The 25466-nt window shown below is 40.5% G+C and overlaps 1 protein-coding gene across 2 annotated transcripts; it reads left to right on the plus strand.

The window, feature by feature from the left end:
• Window positions 1-2879: 2879 nt before the first annotated feature.
• LOC125346740 (zinc finger protein 782-like) lies at window positions 2880-25100 on the plus strand. 2 transcript variants are annotated; one of them, XM_048339547.1, is made up of 4 exons: window positions 2880-2967; window positions 18992-19118; window positions 21210-21299; window positions 22653-25100. In XM_048339547.1, exons 1-4 carry the CDS (start codon window positions 2953-2955, stop codon window positions 24230-24232), a joined length of 1812 nt encoding a protein of 603 aa, XP_048195504.1. In that variant the 5' UTR covers window positions 2880-2952; the 3' UTR covers window positions 24233-25100. The 2 variants fall into 2 exon arrangements, with proteins under 2 accessions (XP_048195504.1, XP_048195502.1); XM_048339545.1 differs by lacking the exon at window positions 2880-2967 and having other exon boundaries at window positions 18794-19118.
• Window positions 25101-25466: the final 366 nt, after the last annotated feature.

A 25466-nucleotide genomic window follows, 5' to 3' on the forward strand; every position in this document is an offset into this window, starting at 1 on the left:
ATCTGTCCTTTCATTATGAATTCACATACAATCATTGTAAAAAGCATAAACAAACCCCATGAGGAATGATGAAAATGCCCGGGAATCTCTGCACATCCTCTCAAGGTGTGTCTTCTCGCCCATGCTGTTTTCTGCATTGCCTGGCACCACTGCTTAGTCGATTCTTGTCTGAGTTCTTTATTGGGTCAGTGTTGAAGCAGATACAATGCTCTAGCTGTTTCTGCAGTCTCGCGGAGGAAAACACTGATTTCCAGGAAGTCCTTCCACTTCCGTGGATTAGGTGGGGGAGTGAAGTCACCAGCCAGCCCGAGCTGACTCAGACCTGGGATCTTGGTCCAGATAACACCCCTGCAGACCGGCTTTCTCCAGGGTGTCGCAGTGCGCAGTGGGAAATGTAGTCTCCCTCGGGCACAGACCTCACAGGCGGGGCTGTCAGGCTCCCCCTGCGCTACCGACTCCCCGCCCATTCTCGGCGTTTTCCGCCCGGGATTTCCGGCTCCTGGCGCTGTGCCACGTTTCCGGAAAGACTCTGAAGTGGAGTTCTCAGCGTTGCAGGAGTTCTCGCCGTGTTTTAGAGAACCTAGCGACCTGGGTGAGTGGATCGCGGGAGGCTGGAAACCCGGGTGCAGTGGGTGGCCGGGAGGCTCCACTCGCTGCTCAGGTTCCTCCGGTTTGGGGTGACTTTGCCTGCGGGTCACAAGAGTTGGTACCGCCAAATCAGTGTCCTTCCAGGGGCGAGAAACTAGCTGGTTCCAGAAGATTCGAAGGCATGGGGCTGGGGATTTAGCTCAGCCGAAGAGCGCCTGCCTGACACGCGCAAGGCTCCCCGGAGTTCGGTCCTCAGCTCTGGGGGGTGGGGGGGGGGGGGGACAACAACTATAATAGACCAGAAAAAAACCAAGGCAACGAAGGCAGCCTAGGTGGTTGTCAGGCTAGGAGGGCTGAGGAGGCCGGCGTTTATATTCCACGGCTGCTTCTGCTGTGAGCCTGTGTGACACCGTCACGGCTGCTACCCAGCCGAAAGATGAACGCGGTCACCACTCCAGTGAGGTTGTGAACACAAGTGTGTGCTGGCCGGGTCATGGGACACGGCAGGGGTATTTGTGGGTTCTGTGTTTTTTCTTCTGGGGATGTTTCTACTCCCCTCCTGCACCTTGTAGCCCGCTTAGCAGTTCACACATGTTTGTACACGACCTTGTTTCTAGAAAAAGTTCTAACTGGCTGATGGGATTGTATTCTTTGGAATTGAGGAAACACGGCAAACTGGAAGGGGGGCAGAGTCTGAACAGGAGTGTCCATCCTGAAAGAACACCGCCCTTGTGAACTCTCACTAGCCCTAAAGAGCAGAGGCAGAGAAGCACTACAAGGAGAAGCTCTAGTTAGCTTCTCTTGCCGTACCATTTAGCTGCTGCTTTCCAGAGCATAAGATTCAGTTGGTAGTGTTTTCTCCAAAGCTCCCAACCACTCTCCCACCTTTGAGAGAGATAGGTGAGCTGGACTGAGCAATGAGTCAGAGCTGAGTTATGCGAGTAGATAGGAAGCTGTGGTTTGTAGTGGAGACATATCTGTCACACCGGAAGCATCTCTTTCTCCAAAGAACCCTAATGCCAGTCTCAATGATTCAGTCTAACTCCACTATCATTATTAGAATGCAAGCTCTCTCAAACGTAACCTATTATTAAATGTGGTCTCTAGAGATGTGCTTCTTCTGTTTTTCCCTGGTTATAGTTCTGGCAATTCAAGAAATGCTGCGGACCATATGCTTGAAAACAGAAATGACAAAAAAAATTACTTAAAGATGATGAATGTTGCCCAAGGTTCTGTTATTGGTAGACATTAAGTTTTATCCAGTGTTGCCCACTTTGTTACAGTCTGACAAAAGTAGGATGTTTTCAAATTGAAATTTCTTTTTAGGCCATGGGGTGGGGGAAAATTCCAGTCCCATAAATTGAGGTATTCAACCTCTAACAAGTTGATTTTAAGCTTTTAAAGTAAAAGAAAAAACTTTGGTCTCTGCATATGGCCTAGTGGTAGAGTGGTAGGGTGTTGGTGGAGGGAGCATGCATGAAGCCCTGGGTGGGATTCCTCAGCACCACATATTTAGAAAAAGCCAGAAGTAACACTGTGGCTCATGTGATAGAATGCTAGCCTTGAGCAAAAAGAAGCCAGAGACAGCCCTCAGGCCTTGAATTCAAGCCACAGGACTGGCAAAAAACAAAGTTAAAACTAAAATGCATACATTGCTTTTTAATGAATTACTTGCTTTTTTTTTTGCAGCATAATTGTGTTAAGGAAGGCTAGCACTAAGGAATTTTCAAACCTTTGTTCACATCATGTTCACTGGTGTCTTTTGCCAAAACAAGATTAATGGCAAAGTCCAGATCAGTGCTTCAGGCTCTCTGGGTACAGCACGATGTCCCATCTGGGAGTTAGTACTGGAATAGGAAGCCACGATAAATATATATTCTGCACATTTTCCCTTTATAATTCAGAGTGAAAAATAGTGATTATAAGAAACATGCTTTCTATGATGCTTAAGTATTCCAAAACAGGAGATACAATGAAATGCTCAATGATAGCTTTATATTAACTGGAAAATATTTTCTACATTTCTAAGTGCATTTCTGTAGTTACTAATTTTAGTAAAGTCATCATATGTCTTTCTGGGTTACATTATTCATTTATTTTTGAGGAAACTTTAGTTTTGACCTCACCTAGATATGAACTACAATTATATTATGTACCACTTAATGGTTTTTGGATACATCTTTACTGGAGAATATAATATGTCTACTTCTCCCATAGGAAGCTTTATTATTATATTATTATTACTTATCCATCCATGTTTAGTGTTTTGTGCAGGAAACTTTGGGACAAAGGTTCCTTCCTGACTCCTTGATTTCTCCCTGTGTGCTGTGAGAATCGTCTTTGCATTGCCAAGAACAAAGAAAAATGAACGGGTCTCTGGTGAGTCTCTTTTTCTTTCATTTGTGCTTTTTATGAAATGTTTTATGAGCTTAATGGAGTCCAAGGATGACAGTGGACAAGTAGAAACGATTTAGCCTCAGGAAAGTGGTTAATAATAAGAAAAAGATGGCTTGTAGATTTAGCAGAAAATGATATCTTAATAGTCTTATCTAAGGTGAGTGCAAATCTACCTTGAATTTTTCTCTGGTATTTTTGATGTGAGAAAAACCACTTACACTTGTTACATAGTCCAGTGAAATATAAGCATGCTAACTTCTTATGGAATGTGAAGATTGGTGGCTATCAGTCTGAAATCTCATCCTCATTAGTCATGTATTAACTTATCTTAATGGTGTTAAACATCTTTTCGGTTTTTTTCTGAAGTTACTGAATTAGTGTGGTCCCAAACATCTTTGCATGTTAGAGAGGCCTGAGTAAGCCATTATACTTAAATGAATGTCCACATATAACCCTTGGCTGGTGTGTATTGTCTGTAGAGAGTGCAACAGATGCCATAGGGGTTTTCTCCCCCAGAAGTCCATTAGTCACTGAAATTGTAGTCAAAGACCATAACTGTAGTTCAGGGTTTTTCTTACTTGAAACTTATGGTTGTCTATATGGCCTTTTTAGAAATTTTTATTCCTTTCTAAAGGGGCCTGGCACACTCTTTTTCTCTATTTCTCTTTCTTTTTTTCCTGTACTTTTTTGAGTTATTAGACTTAAAAAAATTAAACATGAGAGTTTCACTTACATAAGTCAAGCATGGAATAGATATTCTTTTGGACAATGTCACCCCTGCACTGACTCTCTTCCATTATTTTCCTCCCATCTCACCCATAGGTTGTACGGTACATTTTCAACACTGTGTCCAGTGAATACCATTGCTTTCCTTTTCTCCTGGAAATTGGGGACACTGGAATGTTGTGAGGCAATAAGAACACCAATTTATAAACAGCTCAGTAAGGCAAAAGTTACTTCTGCAGAAGGATGTGCTATCAGCCAAAAATCTGGCAAGGCAGCACATGGAACAAGCAACTGCTCCCAATTTGTCACTTACGCAGCAGGCCCTGTACCTCTGCTCTAATTGGCCAACCTCAGGTTCATCATTGCCTCATCATTTTCTAGATTAAAGGGAATAGTATCTATTAGTTATTTACAGGCTCTGCTCCTGTGTTTACTTGCTGATATTGTCTCAGTAGACTCATCAACAAGAGCCAAGGTATAAGTCCAAGTCAGGTACTTTAAGCAATCCACTGTGATAGAAAAGATCACTTTTTTCAAAATCCCTTCCTTTCTTCTTATCTCCTTTTCAACCTTCCTTTCCCTCTTCACTGCATTTCTCTCTCTCTCTCTCTCTCTCTCTCTCTCTCTCTCTCTCTCTCTCTCTCTCACTCTCTCTCTCTCACACACACACACACACACGCCTTTCTTCTCTAAATGCTCCTTCTTGGGCCCTTTTTTTATTTCATTTATTTATTGTCAGTGCTGTACAGAGGGGTTATCATACATAGAGCAGTGTGAACATTTCTTATCCAACTTGTTACCTTCTTCATCATTTTTTCCCCACCTTCTCCCCTCCCCATTTCCATCCCCCCCTTGAGTTGTGCAGTTGGTTTATATCATATAGTTTTGTAAGTATTGCTGTTATCTTGGTTTGCCTTTTTTCCTTTGTCTCTCCATTTTGATGTTCCCTTTCCCTTCCCTAGTTCCAATACACATATATACAATATCCAGTGTACCCAAATCAGTTATAGTGACATCAGGTTAAACCACAGGAAAGAAAGACAAAAGGAAAAGGGCATAATTTCACATAGTATGTTAAAAGTAATAACAGTGATAAACCACTTGTTTCCATAACTTGGAGTTCATTTCACTTAGCATCATCTTATGTGTTCATATGTACATAGCTATTGAGCTATTATTGTGCTCTTCTGTTAAGATAATCCTAGAAGTGTACTAATTATTCCCAATAAGGGAAACTATAGAGTCTATGTTTCTTTGGGTCTCTTCACTTAGTGTGATTTTTTTTCCAAGTCCTTCCATTTCCTTACGAATGAGGCAATGTCATTCTTTCTGATACAAGTGTAGAATTCTGTTGTGTTTATGTACCACACTTTCTTGATCCACTCATCTACTAAGGGGCATCTGGGTTGGTTCCATATTTTAGTGAGTGACAAATTGTGCTGTCATGAACATAGTTGTGCTGGTAGCTTAGGTGTTGTATTTCTTGTAATCTTTTGGGTAGATGCCCAGAAGTGGGGCTGCTGGGTCATGGGGGAGCTCTGTGTTTAGCCTTTTTGAGGAACCTCATATTACTTTCCAGAGTGGTTGAACAAGTTTACATTCCCACCAACAGTGTAGTAGGGTTCCCTTTTGGCCACATCCCTTCCAGCATCTGTTATTATTAGTTTTCTGGATAATGGCCATTCTTACTGGGGTGAGGTGGAATCTCAGTGTTGTTTTGATTTGCATTTCTTTTTTTTTTTAACATGTTGCCTATTTTCATTTATTTAACAAATCCTGGGGCTTGGACTCAGGACCTGAGCACTGTCCCTGGCTTCTTTTTGCTCAAGGCTAGCACTCTGCCTCTTGAGCCACAGCGCCACTTCTGGCCATTTTCTGTATATGTGGTGCTGGGGAATTGAACTCAGGGCCTCATGAATACGAGGCAGGCACTCTAGCCACTAGGCCATATCCCCAGCCCACTATTTAACAAGTCTTCATTTTTATGTCATCTTCTAGTTCTTGTAGTTAATCTAGTTACTGAATATACATTTGTGCCTAGATTTTCCACATTTAAGATTTTTGCATGTTCTCAACGGGCCACCTTGTTTTGATCTCTCTGTTCTATTTATTTTATTTTATTTTTTAGCCTTATGGCATGACCAGCACTGTAAATTTATTTTTATTTATTTTTTTCTTATTTATTGTCAAAGTGATGTACACAGAGGTTACAGTTTCATATGTTAGGCCTTGAATACATTTCTTGTACTGTTACCTCCTCCCTGTCTCTGTTCTATTTATTTATTCTTAAAACTGGTCTTTATTTCCCATCAGCCTTCTTTCATTTTTTCTATGTGTCTGCAGAACTGTGTAAGATGGCTTGGTGGTGGTGTTACCATTCAGCGGCTTCTGCAGCGGGAGCTGCAGACTGGTTTACAGTGACCAGCAGGAACAGTGGCCAGTAGGGAACTGTTGGGTAGGCTCATGCATATCGTCAGAACACTCTGTGCCCTCAGGTTGAGTGGCAGTAAATTCAGGAGCCTGCACAGTCCATTCACCCTGAAGTTCTTCCTTGCTCACAGCCTTTTCAGCAGCTGCCTGCTCTTCCTTCTCAGTCTGTTCAGGATCTCTGAAGAAGGAGCAATATGGCATGTCCTCCCATGGATTGTTCAAGAGAGATGGTGCCACCACGTACACAGAACTTCCCAGGCCAGCATCTACCCTATCCGACCTACTGAGGGAGCTGCCTTGTTACAAGTGTTCACAGGGCAGAGGAGAATACATGTTACGTGGAGCAATAGGTAAAAGCCCCAGCCCTCTGTGAGAGGTTGAGATCACACAGCAGTTCTCAGGATCTGGTTAGTGACTGAAAAAGGGAGATTTGCATTTCTTTTATGGCCAGTGATGTTGAGCACTTCTTCATGTGACTCTTGGCCATTCTCATGTCCTCTTCAGAGAAGTCTCTTTTTAGCTGTTAGCCCATTTGTTGAGGAGGCAGTTGGTTCTTTGAGGATTTGTTTTGGAGGAATTTAATTTTTTGAGTTCTACATATATTTTAGAGATGAAGCCTTTGTCTGTTATGACAGGGGCTTTCTATTTGTTTGACAAGCTATGTCCCTTGCCATGCAGAAGCTCTGCAGTTAGATGCAATCCCATTTTCCTAACCTTTTCTTGATTTGTTGTGTTTCTGGGCCTTTATTAAGAAACTTTCATCCTGTGCCAAGGAGCCCACATGTTTCTTCTATTTTTTTTTTTTTTTGGCCAGTCCTGGGCCTTGGACTCGGCCTGAGCACTGTCCCTGGCTTCTTCCCGCTCAAGGCTAGCACTCTGCTACTTGAGCCACAGCGCCGCTTCTGGCCGTTTTCTGTATATGTGGTGCTGGGGAATCGAACCTAGGGCCTCGTGTATATGATGAGGCAGGCACTCTTGCCACTAGGCTATATCCCCAGCCCATGTTTCTTCTATTCATCCTGTAAATTTTCAGGGTATCTGATTTTACCTCGAGGTCTTGGATCCATTTGGAATTGATTCTGGTGCAGGGTGATATCTTTCTTTTGTTACAGGTGTTGAACTAGTTTTGCCAGGACAGTTTGTTGAAGAGGCTTTCTTCCGTCCTATTTTTTTTTGCCCCTTTATCAGAGATTAAGTAGCCATATGTCTGTGGGTTCATCTCTGGGTCTTTGGTTCTTTTCTATTGGTCCTTGTGCCTCTTCTTGTGCCAGTACCAAGCTGTTTTTATTACTATAGCTTTGTAATACAGTTGGAAGTTTGGTATTGAAATTCTTCCAGCACTGATCTTTCTGTTTAGGATAGTTTTTGCTATTCGCGGTCTTTTATTTTTCCTTAGGAATTTTTGGATTGCTTCCTCTATTTCAATAAAGAATGGTGTTGGGATATTGATGGGTATTGCATTGAATATGTAGATAGCTGTTGGCAATATTTCCATTTGTACAATGTTAATCCTCCCAATCTAGGAGCATGGGAGGTTTTTTCCATTTTCTTAGTTCTGCTTTAATTTCCTTTTTTCAGGTTTTTAAAGTTCTTATCATACTGGTCTTTCACTTCTTTGGTTAAGGTTATTCCTAATTATTTTATGTTTTTTGAGGCTATTGCAAAGAGAGTTGCTTTCCTAATTTCAGCCTCACTGTTTGCATTCTTCATACAGAAAAGCCATTGATTTTTGAGGGCTTATTTTATATCCTGCTACTTTGCCAAAGTTTCTGCTCAAGTAACTTGGGAGTAGAGTCTATGGGGTTCTTTAAGTACAGGATCATGTCATCTGCAACGAGAGAGTTTAACTTTATCTTTCCCTATTTTGATCCCCTTTGTATGTGCCTCTTGCTTTATTGCTCTAGCTAGGAATTCTGGTACTATGTTGAAGAGGAGTGTAGAGAGTGGACATTCTTGTCTTTCTCCTGATTTTAAAGGAAATGGCTTTAACTTTTTGTCATTAAGTATAATGCTCACTGTAGGTTTGTCATAGACAGCCTTATATTCAGAAATGTTCCCTGGAATCCTAATTTCTCCAAAGCTTTCATCATAAATAGGTGGTGGATTTTGTCAAATGCTTTTTCCTTGTCTAAAGAAATTATCGTGATTCTTGATCTTGCCCTTAATGATGTGGTGAATTATGCTAGTTGACTTGCGTATATTGAACTAGCTTTGTATCCCTGGAATGAATCCAGTTTGATCATAGAGTATGATTTTTTTTTTTGATGACTTGTTGAAGCCAATTGGCCAGAATTTTGTTGAGAAGTTTTTTTTTTGGGGGGGGGGCAGTCCTGGGCCTTAGACTCAGGGCCTGAGCACTGTCCCTGGCTTCCTTGTGCTCAAGGCTAGCACTCTGCCACTTGAGCCACAGCGCCACTTCTGGCTGTTTTCTATATATGTGGTGCTGGGGAATTGAACCCAGGGCTTTATGTATACAAGGCAAGCACTCTTGCCACTAGGCCATATCCCCAGCCCTTGTTGAGAAGTTTTGCATCGATGTTCATCAATGAAGTGGGTCTAGAGTTCTCTTTCTTTGATGAGTCCCTGTCTAGTTTTTGGAATAACAGTTAGAATGTGTTTGGTAGCGAACTTTCACTTTCAATTTTGTTGAAGAGTTTGGGGAATGTTGGTATGGGTTCTGTTTTGAAGGCCTTATAGAATTCCACTGTGAATCCATCTGGGCCTGGGCTTTTCTTGGATGGGAGATCACTTACTGCAGTTTCTATTTCATTGCTTGACATGGGTCTGTTTAGTAGGTTTAAATCTTCTTGGTTAAGTTTGGGCATATCAGTTTTTGCTAGGAATTCATCCATTTCTTCCAGATTCTCAAATTTATTAGCATATAGGTTTGTAAAATATTCCCTTATATTCTGAATCTTGCTTGTTTCTGTGGTGATGATTCCAGTCTTGTTTCTGATTTTGTTTATTTGGATGTGCTGTTTTCATTTTTTTGTCAGATTTGCTAGGGGGTCTGTCGATATAATTTTTTTTTGAAGAACCAACTCTTTGTTTTGTTGATTCTCTCTATGGCTATTTTGGTACTCTAAGTCTTTTTAAATTCTGATTTAATATTAATTATTTTCTTACATCAATTGGCTTGGGGTTTGGCTTGTTGCTCTTTTTCAAGGAGCTTAAGGTGCTTCATTAAATTAATTGTTGTATAGAGATTTCTCTAGTTTGTTGATGTAGGCGCTCAGAGCTATAAATTTTCCTTGAGTACTGCCTTTGCTGTGTCCCAAAGGAGCTGGTATTTTGTGTGTTCATTTTGGCTAAATGCCATAAACATTTGAATTTTTGTTCTGATTCCTTCGATGACACATTGGTGGTTCAGCAATGCATTGTTCAGTCTCCATGAGTTGCAGAATTTTCTATGGTGGCTTTTTGTGTTGAGCTCTGCTTTTATTCCATTGTAGTTTGAGAGAATGCCGGGAATGATTTCAGTTATTTCTGAATTTGTACAGATTTGCTTTGTGCCCTAAAATGTGATCTATTTTGGAGAATGTTCCATGTGCTGTGGAGAAGAATATATTCTGGTGTTGCTGGGTGGAATATTCTGGAGATGTAGGTTAGGTCTACTTAGTCTATGCAGTTGTTTAGTTCTGAGGTTTCTTTGCCCAGTTTTTGGCATGTTGATCTGTCCAGAGGTGGCAATTGTGTCTGGACCCATTTTTCATTCTTCCGTTTTTCTTGTTAGGAAACTCTCTATTCACATTCTTTTTCTTATACCTCATAGAGGTAAACCACTATCTTACCTAAAGTTATCATGTACAATGAAATGGATTTCTCCTAATTCTGTCCTCTCTGTTACGTCTAAGATCATTAAATGTGGTCCTGCTTTTTTGTTTCATCTCATATTGTATTAGTATTTTCAACTGTTGTGTAGGTAATAACAGGAGCAGATGGTTCTAGTCAACAATAGAGTGACTTGTATTATATTCAAAATGTCACTGTTCACAAACCTGAAGGACATGTATTCAGTAATAAGGTTTGGGCCTTCAGGAACTCGGGTTTTAGCTAGCAATAGTGGCAACATCTACTAAGGTCTCTATTGGGGAACACATTTATACTGTAGTCAGTGAAAAGTTATACAAAGAATAAAAAGAAGATGCACAGAATCTAATATTTTCATCTCTTTCCTGTGTATCAGTTATACTATTTCAAGGTGGTATTGTTATTAGCTTCCAGTTATCTCTCACTTAATAAGATTTTGAAATTCTCTCTCTTTTTGTTGCCTGCCGAAGAGCTAGAATTCACGGCTGGACACTGTCCCTAATACAGTCCCACTTGAGCCATGGCTCTTTTTTCAGCATTTTGCTGGCTAATTGGAGATGAGTCTCATGGACATTCCTGTCTGAGCTGAATTCAAACTACAATTTTCAGATCTCAGCCTCCTGACTTGCCATACTTAGAGATGTGAGCCACTGATGCCCTTCTTTCAAACTCTTCTAAATTACTTGTTATGTTTTTTCTTTGTAATGGCCATTAATTACTTCAAGTCAGTAAGTAAAAGAGATACATATATCACATATAATATGTGAGCCACTGATGCCCTTCTTTCAAACTCTTGTAAATTACATGTTATGTTTTTTCTTTGTAATGGTCATCAGTTACTTAAAGTCAGTAAGCAAAGGAGATACATATATCACATATATTTATTTTCTCTTTTAAAAAATATTTATTGTCAAAGTGGTGTACAGATGGCTTACAGTTTCATACGTAAGCCAGTGAGTAAATTTCTTATCAAACTTGTTGCCTCCTCCCTCATTTTTCTCTCATCTTTCCTCCTCCTCCATCTCCCCCACCCCAGAGTTGTACAGTTGGTTTACAGCATATTGTCTTGTAAGTATTTCTGTTGAATTGGTGAGCATTTTACCCTTTGTCTCTCCATTTTGATGTTCCCTTTCCCTTCCCTAGTTCCAGTAAATGTATATACAATACCCAGGGTACCAAAATCAGTCACAGTGACATCAGGATTAAAACAATGGAGAAGGAAAACAAAAGAAAAGGGCATAATTTCACACATTGTGTTGAAAATAACAGCAACAATGATAAACTACTTATTTCTATAAACTTGGAGTTCACTTCGCTTAGCATCATCTTATGTGACCATATGTACATAGCTATTGAGTTATTGTGATCATCTGCTAGGACTTCCTAAACGTACTAATTATTGCCAGTGAGTGAAACCATAGAGTCTGTGTTTCTTTGGGTCTGGCTCAATTCACTTAGTATGATTTTTTTTTCCCCCCAAGTTTTTCCATTTCCTTAGGAATGGGGCAATGTCATTCTTTCTGATAGAATTGTAGAATTCCATTGTGTGTGTGTACCACATTTTCTTGATCCATTCATCTACTGAGGGGCATATGGGTTGGTTCCATATTTTAGGGAGGTAAATTGTGCTGGGATGAACATGGTTGTGCTGATAGCTCTAGTGTGGTCTTGCTTGTGATCCTTTGAATAAATGCCCAAAAGTGCAGTTGCTAAGTCATAGGGGAGTTCTATGTTTAGCCTTTTCAGGAATCTCCACACTGCTTTCCAGAGTGGTAGAACAAGTTTACACTCCCAGAAACAGTGTAGTAGGGAGGCTACGTCCCCACCAGCATCTGTTATTATTAGTTTTCTTGATAATAGCCATTCTCACTGGGGTGAGGTGGAATCTCAATGTTAGATTGGTTTGCATTTCTTTTATGACCAGTGATGCTGAGCGTGTGTATTTCTCTTTTTTTTTTTTTTTTTTTTTTGCCAGTCCTGGGGCTTAGACTCAGGGCCCGAGCACTTCCCCTGGCTTCTTTTTGTTCAAGGCTAGCACTCTACCTGTTGAGCTACAGCGCCATTTCCAGCTTGTTCCGATTATGTGGTGCTGAGGAATCAAACTCAGGGCTTCGTGCATGCTAGGCAAGCACTCTACCGCTAAGCCACATTCCTAGCCCCCATATATTTCTTATATAACTCGCATAATATTTGTCACACTATTTTTAAATGTTAATTTGAAGACAGGTTTGCTCTGTAGTCCAAACTTTTGTTGGCCTTGATGTATATAGCCTAGGCTGTCTAGTAACATTGCCTCAAACTCTCCCATATTCTTGGATTTTAGGTGTTACCATGTTTGGCTACATTAACCATTATTATTATTTTATTCTTGTCTAAGAATTAGACTTGAGCTTGTTATCTGACACTTCTACCCATTGGCTGGGTTTTACTACCTGAGCCTCTAGCCTCTAGCCTCACCATTCTTTTTTTATCTTTATTGACAAGGTGATGAACAAGGGGGTTACAGTTCTATAAGTAAGGTAATGAGTATACTTGTCTTTAAACACATACCCATCCCTCATTTTCTCTCCCTTATGACACCAAGATGCATATGAACCTCACCATTCTCAAATGTTTAGTTGATTGATATTGTATATGTTCATATTGTTGTTGTGCAACCTCCTTTTCCATCCATTTATAATATATTTCATCATCTGTATATGAAGCTGTATATATTCAAGAAACATGCAATTCCTGTTTCTGTCTACCCCTCCCCCCACCCAGTCTCTTCATTCTGCTTTTTGTCTCTATGAGTTTGTCCACCCTGGGAACCTCAGTAAGGGAAATTCTATAATGGCTATTCTGTCTTGTGTGTGTGTCTGAGAGAGAGAAAGAGAGAGAGAGAGAGAGAGAGAGAGCAGGCAGATAGGGAGATAGTGTGTGTGTGAGAGAGAGGGGGTAGGGAAAGAGAGAGAGAGAGAGAGAGAAATGCTTGTGTGCCAGTCCTTGCACTTGAACTCAGGAACTAAACACTCTTCTTGAGCTTCTTTTGTTCAAGGCTAGCACTCTACCACGTGAACTGCAATTCCACTTATATGTTTTTTTGCCCAGATTCCCTTCAAATCACAATCCTCAGATATTAGCCTCCTGAGTAGCAAGGAATACAGCTGTGAGGCCCTGATGCCCATCCTGTCACAGCTGTTTGTGAGTTCTTTGTTTTATTTAGCTTGTTGTATTCAAAATTCCTCAATGCTTTAGCATAACCTAGAATTTCCTTTCTTTTTTTCCAGTCGTGATGCTTGAACCTCAGGGTCTGATCACTGCCCTTGGCTTCTTTTTGCTCAAGGTTAGCATTCTACCACTTGAGCCACAGCTTTCAGCTTTTTCTGTATATGTGGTGCTTGTGGGCTCTCTCTCTCTACTTCCCCTCGCGGGGGGGGGGGGGGGGGGGGGGGGGGGGGGGGGGGGAGGGGAAGGGGCTTGTCCGCCCCTTCCTGGGTGGTCCTTTATCGCTCTCACGTGGGAGCGATAGCCACAGGTAGCCTCAGTGGTTTGTGGTCGCAGGGTGCCCCAAAACCGCCAAGAACGACATGGATGCGTGGGCCCCTGGAGAAAACCTCTAGGGCTTCTGTTTATTCAAATGAGGAGCCCCCCAGATATACCCCAAAAGTGGGCACAAGAGAGGGGCCCCTGATTGGTCCCAAGGAGCTGCCCCTCAAGTGATGTCAGGAGACTTCCTTTGTGGGCAGAGGTCCAGCCCCCCAAGGATGGGCCCCTGGGGTACCTCTCCACCATAGCACATGTGCTAGCCCCAGGAACAGGGGCTTCTCTTCCTGTTAAAGACAGGAAGGGGAGGGACAGGCCAAGGTCAGCTGTGGCCCCTTAAAGGTACAGCTGACCCCAACAGTTAGCATTCTACCACTTGAGCTACAGCTTTCAGCTTTTTCTGTATATGTGGTGCTGAGGTATCGAACCCAGGGCTTCATGCATGCTAGGCAAGCACTCTATCATTAGGCTACATTCCCAACCCCTTCCTTTCTTTTTCTAAAGCATACTTGTTAAATTTTATGTGTTTACTATGGTTTTTTTTTTTTTTTTGATGTGGTTCACATCTATCTTTTGATTATTATGAGTAGTTGCTATTAAGTGATTCACTCCCCACCCTCACCCCCCTCCCAGTCCTGGGCCTTGGACTCATGGCCTGAGCACTGTACTGCACTTTTTTTTTTTTTAAGATTAAAAATTTTTTTTTTCTTATTTGTTGTCAAAGTGATGTACAGAGAGGTTATAGTTTCATACGTTAGGCCTTGGGTATATTTCTTGTACTATTTGTTACCTCTTCCCTCATTCCCCTTCCCACCTCCCCTTTTCCCTCTCCCCCCCCATGAGTTGTTCAGTTGGTTTACACCAAATAGTTTTGTAATTATTGCTTTTGTAGTCGTTTTTATTTTTATCCTTTGTCTCTCAATTTTGATATTCCCTTTCACTTTACTAGTTCTAATACCAGTATATACAGTTTCCAATGTACGCAGATAAGATACAGTGATAGTGTGGGTACAACCACAGGAACCTGGCTTATTTTTGCTCAAGGCTAAGTATTCTACCTCTTGAGCCACAGTGCCACTTCTGGCTTTTTCTGTTTATGTGGTGCTGAGGAATCAAACCCAGGGGCTCATGCATGCTGGCCAAGCACTCTACCTCTAAGCCACATTCCCAGGCCCTAGTTGCTATTAAATGATTCTGCCAATACCTGGTCAAACCCCTGCTTTCTCTTTGGTTGGGTGCAAGTATAAAACTGTTGAACCATATTCTTGTGTACTGCTATGTTTCATTCTTTTGTATCATCTTGGATTATTTTTCATTCTTGCCAGAAATCCACCAAATTTCATACTTCTCTTTGTCCTTCCCAATATTTGTCCTATTTTTGGAGTTTTAATATTTGATGTATCCCTACTACTGGGTATAAAGTGGGTATTTCATTGTGGCATTTATTTGAATTTTTTGTTACTACTAATACTGAACACTTTTTTATATGTTAATTAACCATTTGCCTGTATTCTCTATAGGAAGGTCTTGTTCATCATTTGCCCACTTTAAAATCACTTTTCATTTGTTTTTGAGTTACAGGATTTTGTTTCATAATTTTTAAAATGGTCTGGTTATTAATCTAGTACACAAATATTTTCTCTAATTTCATGGATATTTTGCCTTTGATGAGATATGTTTTCATATTTTACATTTGAACTTGTCTGGTTTTTGTACTATGCATTTTTGGTGTTATATCCAAGAAGTAATTGCCAATTTAATGTCATGAAATTTTCTCTCCCTCTAATAACTGTACTGTTTTTTCTGTGATAGTTTTTTTTTTTTTTTTTTTTAACTAAGCAAATTGGCAAGTCTGGCCTTCCTCCAAGGAGGAAATTTTTGTTTGTGGCCACCATTGTAGTACATTTTGTCCCAGATCCATTTTAATTTCCTACAAGGCTTTTGAATCTTAGATTAAATATCTTGGCTTTTCTTACCTGTTTTGGGAGAGTTTGTGTTAAATAAGTACATAACTTGTATTATTCTGATGTATGATCTGTCTTTTATTATGTCTCTGTGTGTTATCATGCCATTTGTATTGATGTTTATTTCCTCTCATATGATCTCAATTTCAGCTTTTCATTGATTTTTGCTTATGGCCTCTGTGTTTGTTTGCTTATTTATTTTATTCTTTAGGGTATGCCTTTGTGAGTAACATGTTTTTGAATTCTTTTGTTTTTCAGGTCATTTCAGACAATGCTTTATGTCTTTATTTACGTTACAATGCTAACATGATTTCATTTATTTTTACCATTTCACTACTTCTTGTCTCCTTTCCTCATTTGATAGTTGTTATTACTTCTTGTCTTGTTTTTTTGGCCAGTCCTGGGCCTTGGACTCAGGGCCTGAGCACTGTCCCTGGCTTCTTCCTACTCAAGGCTAGCACTCTGCCACCTGAGCCACAGCGCCCCTTCTGGCCGTTTTCCATATATGTGGTGCTGGGGAATTGAACCCAGGTCCTCATGTATAGGAGGCAAGCACTCTTGCTACTTGGCCATATCTCCAGCCCACTTCTTGTCTTTTTTTTTGCCAGTCCTGGGGCTTGGACTCAGGGCCTGAGCACTGTCCCTGGCTTCTTTTTGCTCAAGGCTAGCACTCTGCCACTTGAGCCACAGCACCACTTCTGGCCATTTTCTGTATATGTGGTGCTGGGGAATTGAACCCAGGGCCTCATGTATAGGAGGCAAGCACTTTTGCCACTAGGCCATATTCCCAGCCCACTTCTTGTCTTTTTAAAGGTGCTAAACCAGATCTTTCCATCATAGTCACTTCTGGGTATCCGCAGAGAATGTTCCAGAAGCTCTTTCAGATACCAAAGTAGATTTTACTTTCCTTCTATAAAACTTTATTGTGATTTCATATAACCAGCAGACATTGATCTGTACATTTTATATCACCCCTGAATTACTTCTGACACCTTGTACAAATTAATGTCATGTAAACCCTTGTTATTCACCATTTTCAGTGGATTATCACAGTTTTTATGTCTGTACTTGTTCAGTACAGAATGCATATATTTTCAGATTTTAAGATCAATACTTGGTTGAATTTGTGAGACACACAAATATGCAAGGCTATGGTATTTACTTGTTGCAAAAGTTATCATGTATGACGGGGCTGGGGATATAGCCTAGTGGCAAGAGTGCCTGCCTCGGATACACGAGGCCCTAGGTTCGATTCCCCAGCACCACATATACAGAAAACGGCCAGAAGCGGCGCTGTGGCTCAAGTGGCAGAGTGCTAGCCTTGAGCGGGAAGAAGCCAGGGACAGTGCTCAGGCCCTGAGTCCAAGGCCCAGGACTGGCCAAAAAAAAAAAAAAAGTTATCATGTATGAGCAACTAATAGAGTGTAGTACTATATTTTCCTCATAAATGAGAAACCAGGGATTTTACATTGATTGGAATTCATTCTCAGCCTGAAGCAAGGAGATTCTGAAGAGGTCAAACCTACAGGCAGCATTTTCTTGAGGTCTCATTTCTAGAACTACAAGAAATGTATTTCTATCCCACTCTGTTTTGGTATGACAGCCATAGGAGATAAATATACTTAGAGTAGTGTCATATTGCAACCTTATATATCCATATAAGACAATACTTCCATAGATAAGCTTGACCCTTTTTACATAAAAACAAAGTTGTGAGGTTTGGCTTTTTACTTAGAGCATGATGTGTGAAAGGCAAGTGCAGTAACAATTGGATATTTAATCTGTAGTTCATTGCTTCCAATACATGTAGGTAGGTACATATCGAATCAATATTCATATGAGTTACCTATATTCTGTTGTAGTTCTTGCTTTAAGCCATCATTTAAAACATTACATTAAAAAATGTGTCTGGGGGGGCTGGGAATATGGCCTAGTGGTAAAGTGCTTGCCTCGTATACATGAAACCCTGGATTCGATTCCTTAGCACTACATACATAGAAAAAGCCGGGAGTGACGCTGTGGCTCAAGTGGTAGAGTGCTAGCCTTGAGTAAAAAGAAGCCAGGGACAGTGCACAGGCCCTGAGTTCAAGCCCCAGGACTGGCAAAAAAACAAACAAACAAAAATCTTATGTATGTGTGTGGGGGTATTCCTTTCAAAAACTATTTCTCTGATCCTGGTCCCATGAGTACATCTATATTAGAATCTTTTGTCATTCTCTAAGCAGGACAGTTTCATGTACCACTCTGGTAATGAAGGTATGCTGCTGTTGAATTTAATCTGAAAGTATGTTAAATACACATGATCAGATAGTTCCTCTGGAGTGTAGATTGTGAATTAAAGGTTATTTTCTTTGCACCCTTTACACACATTGCCTTTTGATGGGTTGGGGGGTCAGCATTCATTTTTGGTATTGTTAAGCATAGTGACAATCTAAAGGTAGTTGAACATTCTTTGTAGTGGGACTCAGCATGGGAATAAAATTCTTGTGTGCCTTCTCCATAACACCTTAGTACAAAATACTATCTTCCCATCTTTTATTTTCTTTCATATTTTTGGACCAGTTATTTAATCTTTGTTCTTATTTTTCATTGTCCTAGTCAGGTTAGTCAAATCTCACACTGCTATCTTAGGGTCTGTCTCTCCTATATCCCTTCCATCCTTCCATGAGGAAATAGAAAAATGGAAATACGGTCAAGATATTTTATTCTCCTCTTATTTATGTTCTGTGTTGTAGAAGGTGGGTGATATCATAATAGTTAATACTACCAGTTCTTTAGATTTAGGAATTAAGTATAAGGGGGCCTAAAAACATCTTTAGGCATATATTAGCAACAATGACTACATGAATCTCATATTGTAAGAACTTAGTAATCTCCTATATGTCCCAGATCATTACTAATCTGTTTCTTTTCTTTTCTTTCTTTCTTTTTTTTTTTTTTTTGTACCAGTCCTGAGGCTTGAACTCAGGGCCTGAGCACCGTCCCTGGCCTCATTTTTGCTCAAGGCTAACACTCTGCCATCTTGAGCCACAGCACCACTTATGGCCTTTTCTATATGTGTGGTGCTGAGGAATCGAACCTTCATATATATGAGGCAAACACTCTTGCTTCTAGGCCATATTCCTAGCCCACTATTCAGTTTCTTGAGTACTGTCACTCCATGTAACACTTACCTGGAGAATATTTATGTAGATTTACTAATGTATCCCCTGTGATTTCCTAACTGAGCTCTGGATATCCTAGATAGTAGACCACTATTTCTAGTTGATGCTGTTAATGCAGATCATTACCTCCTTAAAAGAGAATTTTCATCTTGTCTCCCTTGCTAGCAGCAAAAAGACTTCCTAATTGATAAGGAAAACTTTGCTTTCATAAGGTATAAGTTAGTATAGAAGCAGGTATTTCTATTTTGTCTTTTATCTCCCATACTGCATAGATAACAGAGCAAGCTCCAACCATTTTATGTAAGACAGAAACATACATGTAGTGGAATGAAATCCTCAGACTTGGCTTTATCAAGACTAATGACTTTTTGCAATGTGCCATTTCAGGGTTTGGTATCATTTGAGGATGTGTGTGTGGACTTCAGCTGGGAGGAGTGGAAAGACCTGGATGATGCTCAGAGGACCCTGTACAGGGATGTGATGCTGGAGACCTACAGCAACGTGGTTTCCTTAGGTGAGTAAAGGTCCCATTAATTCCTAGGAGTGAGGGCTTTGTTCTTAATAGTCAGGTGAATATGTATGAGATTTAGCGCTATTTAGATGTCATATTCTAGTCTTTAAGGACCATCACTCTGCCGAGCCAGCCGGCAGCAAAGAGGGAATCCTGATTGAGGGGGCAAGGATTAAAGAAAAAGAAAGATAGATAAGAGAAAAAAGAAGACACGAGACAAAAGATGGGGCTCAGGAGGTCTGCATCTCGAGATTGTAACTCAAGACTGCAGCCAAGTTTATTCTTAACTTCCAGTTTATATGCAGTTTAGGAACCAGGGAATAGCATAGGGTTGCTAACATTCAAGAACAAAACAGGCTTTGAAGTTCGCAATGTCTGATTACAGTAAATACAGGATCAGGTCAATTAACATGGGAATGTATTCCAGCGGACATAGCAAAGAACATAGCAAAGCAATTCCGGATAGTGGCTGTGAACAAATGCTAGGGAACAAATGTCCTTGCACCTAGCATATCCTGATAACAACACAGCCAGAGGTCAGAATGAATTTAGCTGCAAGTTTGGCTCCTGACACATCACCTCCCTATAACACCAAGTTCAATTTGGTTGCACAACTCCTGAAACTATCTTCTTGTCCTTCTAGATCCTGAGCGAGTTGTTTTGTGAACATTCTATATAAGTGCCCAATAACAGGGCCCTATGTTTTCAAATCTGAGCTAATTATGAAGCTGGAGCAAAGAACAGAGCCCCAGATAAGAGAAGGACCCTCAGACCAGGGCTCCCCAGGTGATTCAGTGCATTCTGGATAGAGAGGTTGTGAAGATCCATGCCAGAGTGGCCATGTCGAGCTGTTATTAACTGTTTCCGTAGGTTCCACACATGAGGACAGCTCCTGTGCGTTGCACATCTGCCTTCTGCAGTCTTCATTGGTCCCTCTTGTGTAAATGTAGATCCCCATTTTTGTTTAAGTCTTACTAAGACTCTAGTTGCTTTCCAGCTCATAGACTTTCTTTCTGTATACTATTTCTATATTTTCAGTTGCTTTTTTACTGTCCACTTTTAAAATATTTTCCCCTATGCATTTATTAATAATAGGTAAATTCCTCTAATGCTATTAGTTCACTAATTCACATGTGCTGGTGTTTTTGTGACCATGTAGATAAGAATATAGATGAAATATATTTCCTTTGAAAGAACTTGCACTATTTTGAAAACAAAAAAATAAAGCCAATATGTTTATCTTTTTTTTTTTTTTTTTGCCAGTCCTGCACCTTGGACTCCGGGCCTGAGCTTCTTTTTGTCCCTGGCTTCTTTTTGCTTAGGGCTAGCACTCTGCCACTTGCGCCACAGCCACTTCTGGCCATTTTCTGTTTACGTGGTGCTGGGAAATCGAACCCAGGGCTTCATGTATATGAGGCAAGCACTCTTGCCACTAGGCCATATCCCCAGCCCCAATATGTTTATTTGTTAGATGAGATCCACAAAGAAAGTTTTAACTGGATGAGGCAGAAAAAAGAATAGGATGATAGACAATATTTACTTAGGGATTATTTACTTTTAAAGTGATGCTTTTCCAAATCTGACATGTAAATTGTAGGTTGATATACAATACCCTATAAATTATGCACCACTACTGGAAACATAAATTTTCAATTTAGTAATTTAAAGCTGATATCTAAGACAGCAGCCTGTTGCTCATGCCTATAATTCTCTCTGTAACTCTCTGTAATTCTCAGGAGGCTGAGGTATGAGATTCCTGATTGAAAGCCAGCCTGGGCAGGAAAATCCTTGAAACAGTTATCTCTGAGTATCCATCAGAAAACCGGAAGTAATGCTGTGGCTGTATGTGGCAGAGCTCTAGCCTTGAGCTGAAGAGCTCAGGGACAGTGCCCAGGCCCCGAGGTAAAACCTACTGCTGGCCAAAAAAAGAAAGGAAATAAAGTTGGTATTTAAAATCAAAAGCACATGATCATGGAGCAAGTCATCTATACAACTGAGGAGAAGTGAGAAAAAAGGTTCAGGAGAAGGCTTTTCCACCAAATTCTCTGAGCTCATTGCACCAGGCCATAGATTTTTAATATTTCCCATTAACAGGGTACTGTCTTCCTAAACCTGAAGTGATTGTTAAGCTGGAGCAAGGGGCAGAGCCATGGCTGGGAGAAGCCCAAGACAAGAACATCACAGGTGAGTTAATATTTACTGGACATGGATGTTAAAAAGAGCAGAGCTCATTGAGATGTTCTCATTTGTGTCTCAGCTCCTGGATTCCTGTGTTGCTGTGTCTTTCTAGTACATACTGGAGCAATGGATTAATACATACCATCATCTGTTAATAACACCATGAGAAGAGGAATGAATGTACCTGACAGACATGAATTAACAAAAAATGTCTCCCTTATATACACTTTTATGTTGTCAAATTTTATTAGCACTAGTGTAAGGGAATTGCAGGAACAGATCAAAAGGGCATATTGTAAGCATTACAAAAGACTCAGAATGCAGTAAGATAAGTACACAGACACTTTTCCTGTCTTGGACAGGCATATTGCAGATTAGACACTTACAATCTTGTCTTTGATTAAACAGAGGATAAAGGCTAAAAAAACTCTATCAATTTTCTGCTAGCATCAGCCATTCTCTAAGTATTCGTAGTTCCCACGGGCCATAGGGTCCCCAAACTGGGTGAGGTAGAGAAGTAGTTCAAGGCCAAGTGAATCAACAGTTAATGTAGAGTCCTTAATTCTGTGTGGGAGCATTTACGGTTGGTATTTCTCCTGTGTCTTTGTGTAAAATATTCTTAAACAGAAAAGAAAGTGAAAAACTAACAGGAGACTCATTTCCTATTGATTTGGTAAGCAGAACATAACAAGAAGTACATGTAAGCAGGACGGCAAATTTGTAGACCTCAGATAAGTGAGAATAAAGCTCCTCAAAACTGGAGCACAACCATGGGATTATAAAGCTTTAAGTGAAGGTACCATCACCAAGTTTGGGAGCCTGTTGTCTCCATATGGGCTTTTGTTCTAGTATGCAACTCTATTGCAAGACATTTCGTAGAACATAGAGAAGAAAAGACTTGAAAATCCCCATAGATGCCAACTAAAATTTTTAGGGAGAAGTGAAAGATTGTCAAACATAGGCAAAGTTTCAGAAGGAAAGTTGTGCAAAATTTCCATAATTGTTGCAAAACCAAACCAAAAGTGTTTGCTACAGTAAACCAAATAAAGAAAGGAAAGTAAGTGGCAGATTATATGCCCTCAGCTTGAAAGCAAGAGTTATTGAGTGTTTTGACTAAATTTCCTCTGATATTCAAAAAGAATAAAACTTAAAGAACTGGAGAACATGACTGTCCATATTTGTTAAGTCACTCATTAGAGAGAAATGCATTCAGTTCTCATAAACCCATTCCTATACTAATATTTTTGAATTCTTAATAAGCAGGACAGGATGTAATGCCTTTACCTTTACATGAGTATTCTCTAAGAAATACTTGGATGCTATCATGACTTTATTCTGACTTTTTATTAAACATTTTAGATGTCCAGCAAGTAGATGGCTCGATTAAAATATGCCAGAAGAGTCCAGACGCACATCTGTTTCAAGTTGTAATCACCAGCAGCAATACAGTAGAGAAAAACGTTGGTTTTTCAGGTGTTAGAAATGGAGCAAATCTTTTTACTACAAACCAGACCTCACTGTACAGTAAAAAACTCACAGAGGAGAGATACTCTGTGAATACAATGCATGTCACTACTGGAAGTCAGACCTCATCAGGCTTCAGAGAACTCACACAGGAGACAAATCCCATGAATGTAACACATGTGGAAAGTCTTTCGAACAAAACTCATGACACACAGCAGAAAAATCTTAGGAATGTAACACGCATGAAAAGTCATTCAAATGGAAATCAGAGGTCAGTGTGCATCAAAGAACATATAGGGGACAAACTGTATGACTGTAACACGTGTGGAAAGTCTTTCAGTCAGATGACCTATCTCCGCACACATCAGAGAATACACACAAGAAAGAATTACTGTGAATGTGACACATGTGGAAAGTCTTTCAGGTGCATGTCTTATCTCCACATCCATCAGAGAACACACACGGGGGAGAAGCCATATGAATGTAACACCTGTGGAAAGTCTTTCAGATGGATTTCAAACCTCCGCATGCATCAGAGCACACACACAGAAGAGAAACCATATGAATGTAACACGTGTGGAAAGTCTTTTTTCCTCAAGTCAAGACTCAGGGAGCATCAGCAAACACACACTGGAGAGAAACCATATGAATGTAACACATGTGGAAAGTCTTTTGCCTTTCAGTCAAAACTCAGGCGGCATCAGACAACACACACGGGTGAGAAACCTCATCAATGTAACACATGTGGAAAGTCTTTCAGTGAGAAGTCAACTCTCCGCATCCATCAGACTATACACACAGGAGAGAAATCTTATAAATGTAACACATGTGGAAAGTGTTTTGGGCGGATGTCAGGTCTCAGGATCCACCAGAAAACACACATAGCCCAGAAACAATATGAATGTAATACGTGTGGAACGCCTTTTATTTGCACACCAAATCACAGGCATCATACGACACTCACAGGAGAGGAGTCTTATGAATGTAACAAATGTGGAAAGTTTTCTGTCATCAAGTCAGAAGTCAGGCAGCATCAGACAACCCACTCAGGGGAAAAACTTCATGAATGTAACACCTGTGGAAAGTCTTTTAGCAGGAAGTCAACACTGCGCATCCATCAGAGAACACACACAGGAGAGAAACCCTATGAATGTAACACATGTGGAAAGGGTTTCATATGGATGTCAAGTCTTCGCAACCACTGCAAAATACATGCAGAAGAAAAATCTTATGAATGTGACATATGTGGAAAGTCTTTCACATGGATGTCGTCTCTCCGCTTTCATCAGAGAAACCACACAGGAGAGAAACCATTTGACTGTAACACATGTGGAAAATCTTTTGTAATGAAGTCAGAACTCCGGCGGCATCAGACAACACACACAGGGGAGAAACCTCATGAATGTGACACATGTGGAAAATCTTTCAGCAGGAAGTCAGCTCTCCGCATCCACCAGGCCACACATACAAGATGAAAATCCTATGAATGTAACCTATGTGGAAAGCCTTTCAGATGGATATCCTGCCTCTGCATCAATCAAAGAACACACACAGGACAGAAATCTTATGAGTGTAACGCATGTGGAAAGTCAAACAGATGTCAACACTCTGTATACATCAAAGAACACAGAACAGAAATCTTATGAATGTAACACGTGGAAAAGTTTTTTAAGGGAGTCAGAACTCCAGCAGCATCATACGTGACACACGGGAGAAACCAGCACGTTTGGAAAGTCTTTGACCCGGATGTCAACACTCCATATACATCAGAGAACACAAACAGAGGAGAAACCATATGAATGTAACGTGGGGAAAGTCCTGTACCAGTCAAGCCTCAATGTTCATCAGAACACACACAGGAGAGAAGCCTTATGAATGTGACAAATGTGGAAAGTTTCATCTACAAGTCATATCTTAGCAGACATCAGAGTTTTATACAGAAAAGAAATCAAGATCAAACCACACAGGAATAAAATTTCTAAGATCTTTGAATTTGATTGTGGGCTACCCTGGACCTGAGCACCCCCCTCATAGAGCATGGAATGTTGAAAAGGTTGATGTTGAACAGCATACTTTGATCAAACACCTGATGGAAATAGGTTGGACTATAAAATGGTGCTCTCTCCTTCCCAAATTGCAAAAGGTTCTTTTTGCTGTGCACTGGAAATTCTTTTTCTTTTCTTTGCTTGTCTTTCCTTTTCTTTCTTTTAAATCTGTGCTCTGGGCCTGTGAACTGCCTTTGATCTTGTTTTGCTCAAGGGGACCACTCTTCCATTTTAGCCACAGCACACTTCTGGCTTTTTTGAGCAGTTTATTGCAGATCAGTCTCATGGAGGGAGTCTGGCTTACAATTGGGATCATCAGATCTCAGTCTTGAGTACCTAGGATTACAGGCATGAGCCACCAGCACTGTGTTAGGAAATGTTTGTCCATGGCGACTGGACACTACCTTTTCAGCATTAACTGTTTGATACTAAGGAATCCCTTCTGCCTCTGATGCAGCACCTGGCTAAGAACAAAGTCATGGACAATTGGGGCTTACAAGGCACAAGAATATCAAGAATATGTATGCCACATCTAGGCATGGCAACATCAGCATTCTACCCCAGATGGATTCTCCACTGGTTCACAATTTAGCTAAAACTCTGACAAATTTGTGACTTCTCTACTTCATTTGGAGGACTATAACTTCTGCAAACAAAATTGAAC

This window comes from Perognathus longimembris, chromosome 2 (assembly GCF_023159225.1).
Source record: "Perognathus longimembris pacificus isolate PPM17 chromosome 2, ASM2315922v1, whole genome shotgun sequence".
In the NCBI taxonomy this organism is placed as follows: Eukaryota; Metazoa; Chordata; class Mammalia; order Rodentia; family Heteromyidae; genus Perognathus; species Perognathus longimembris.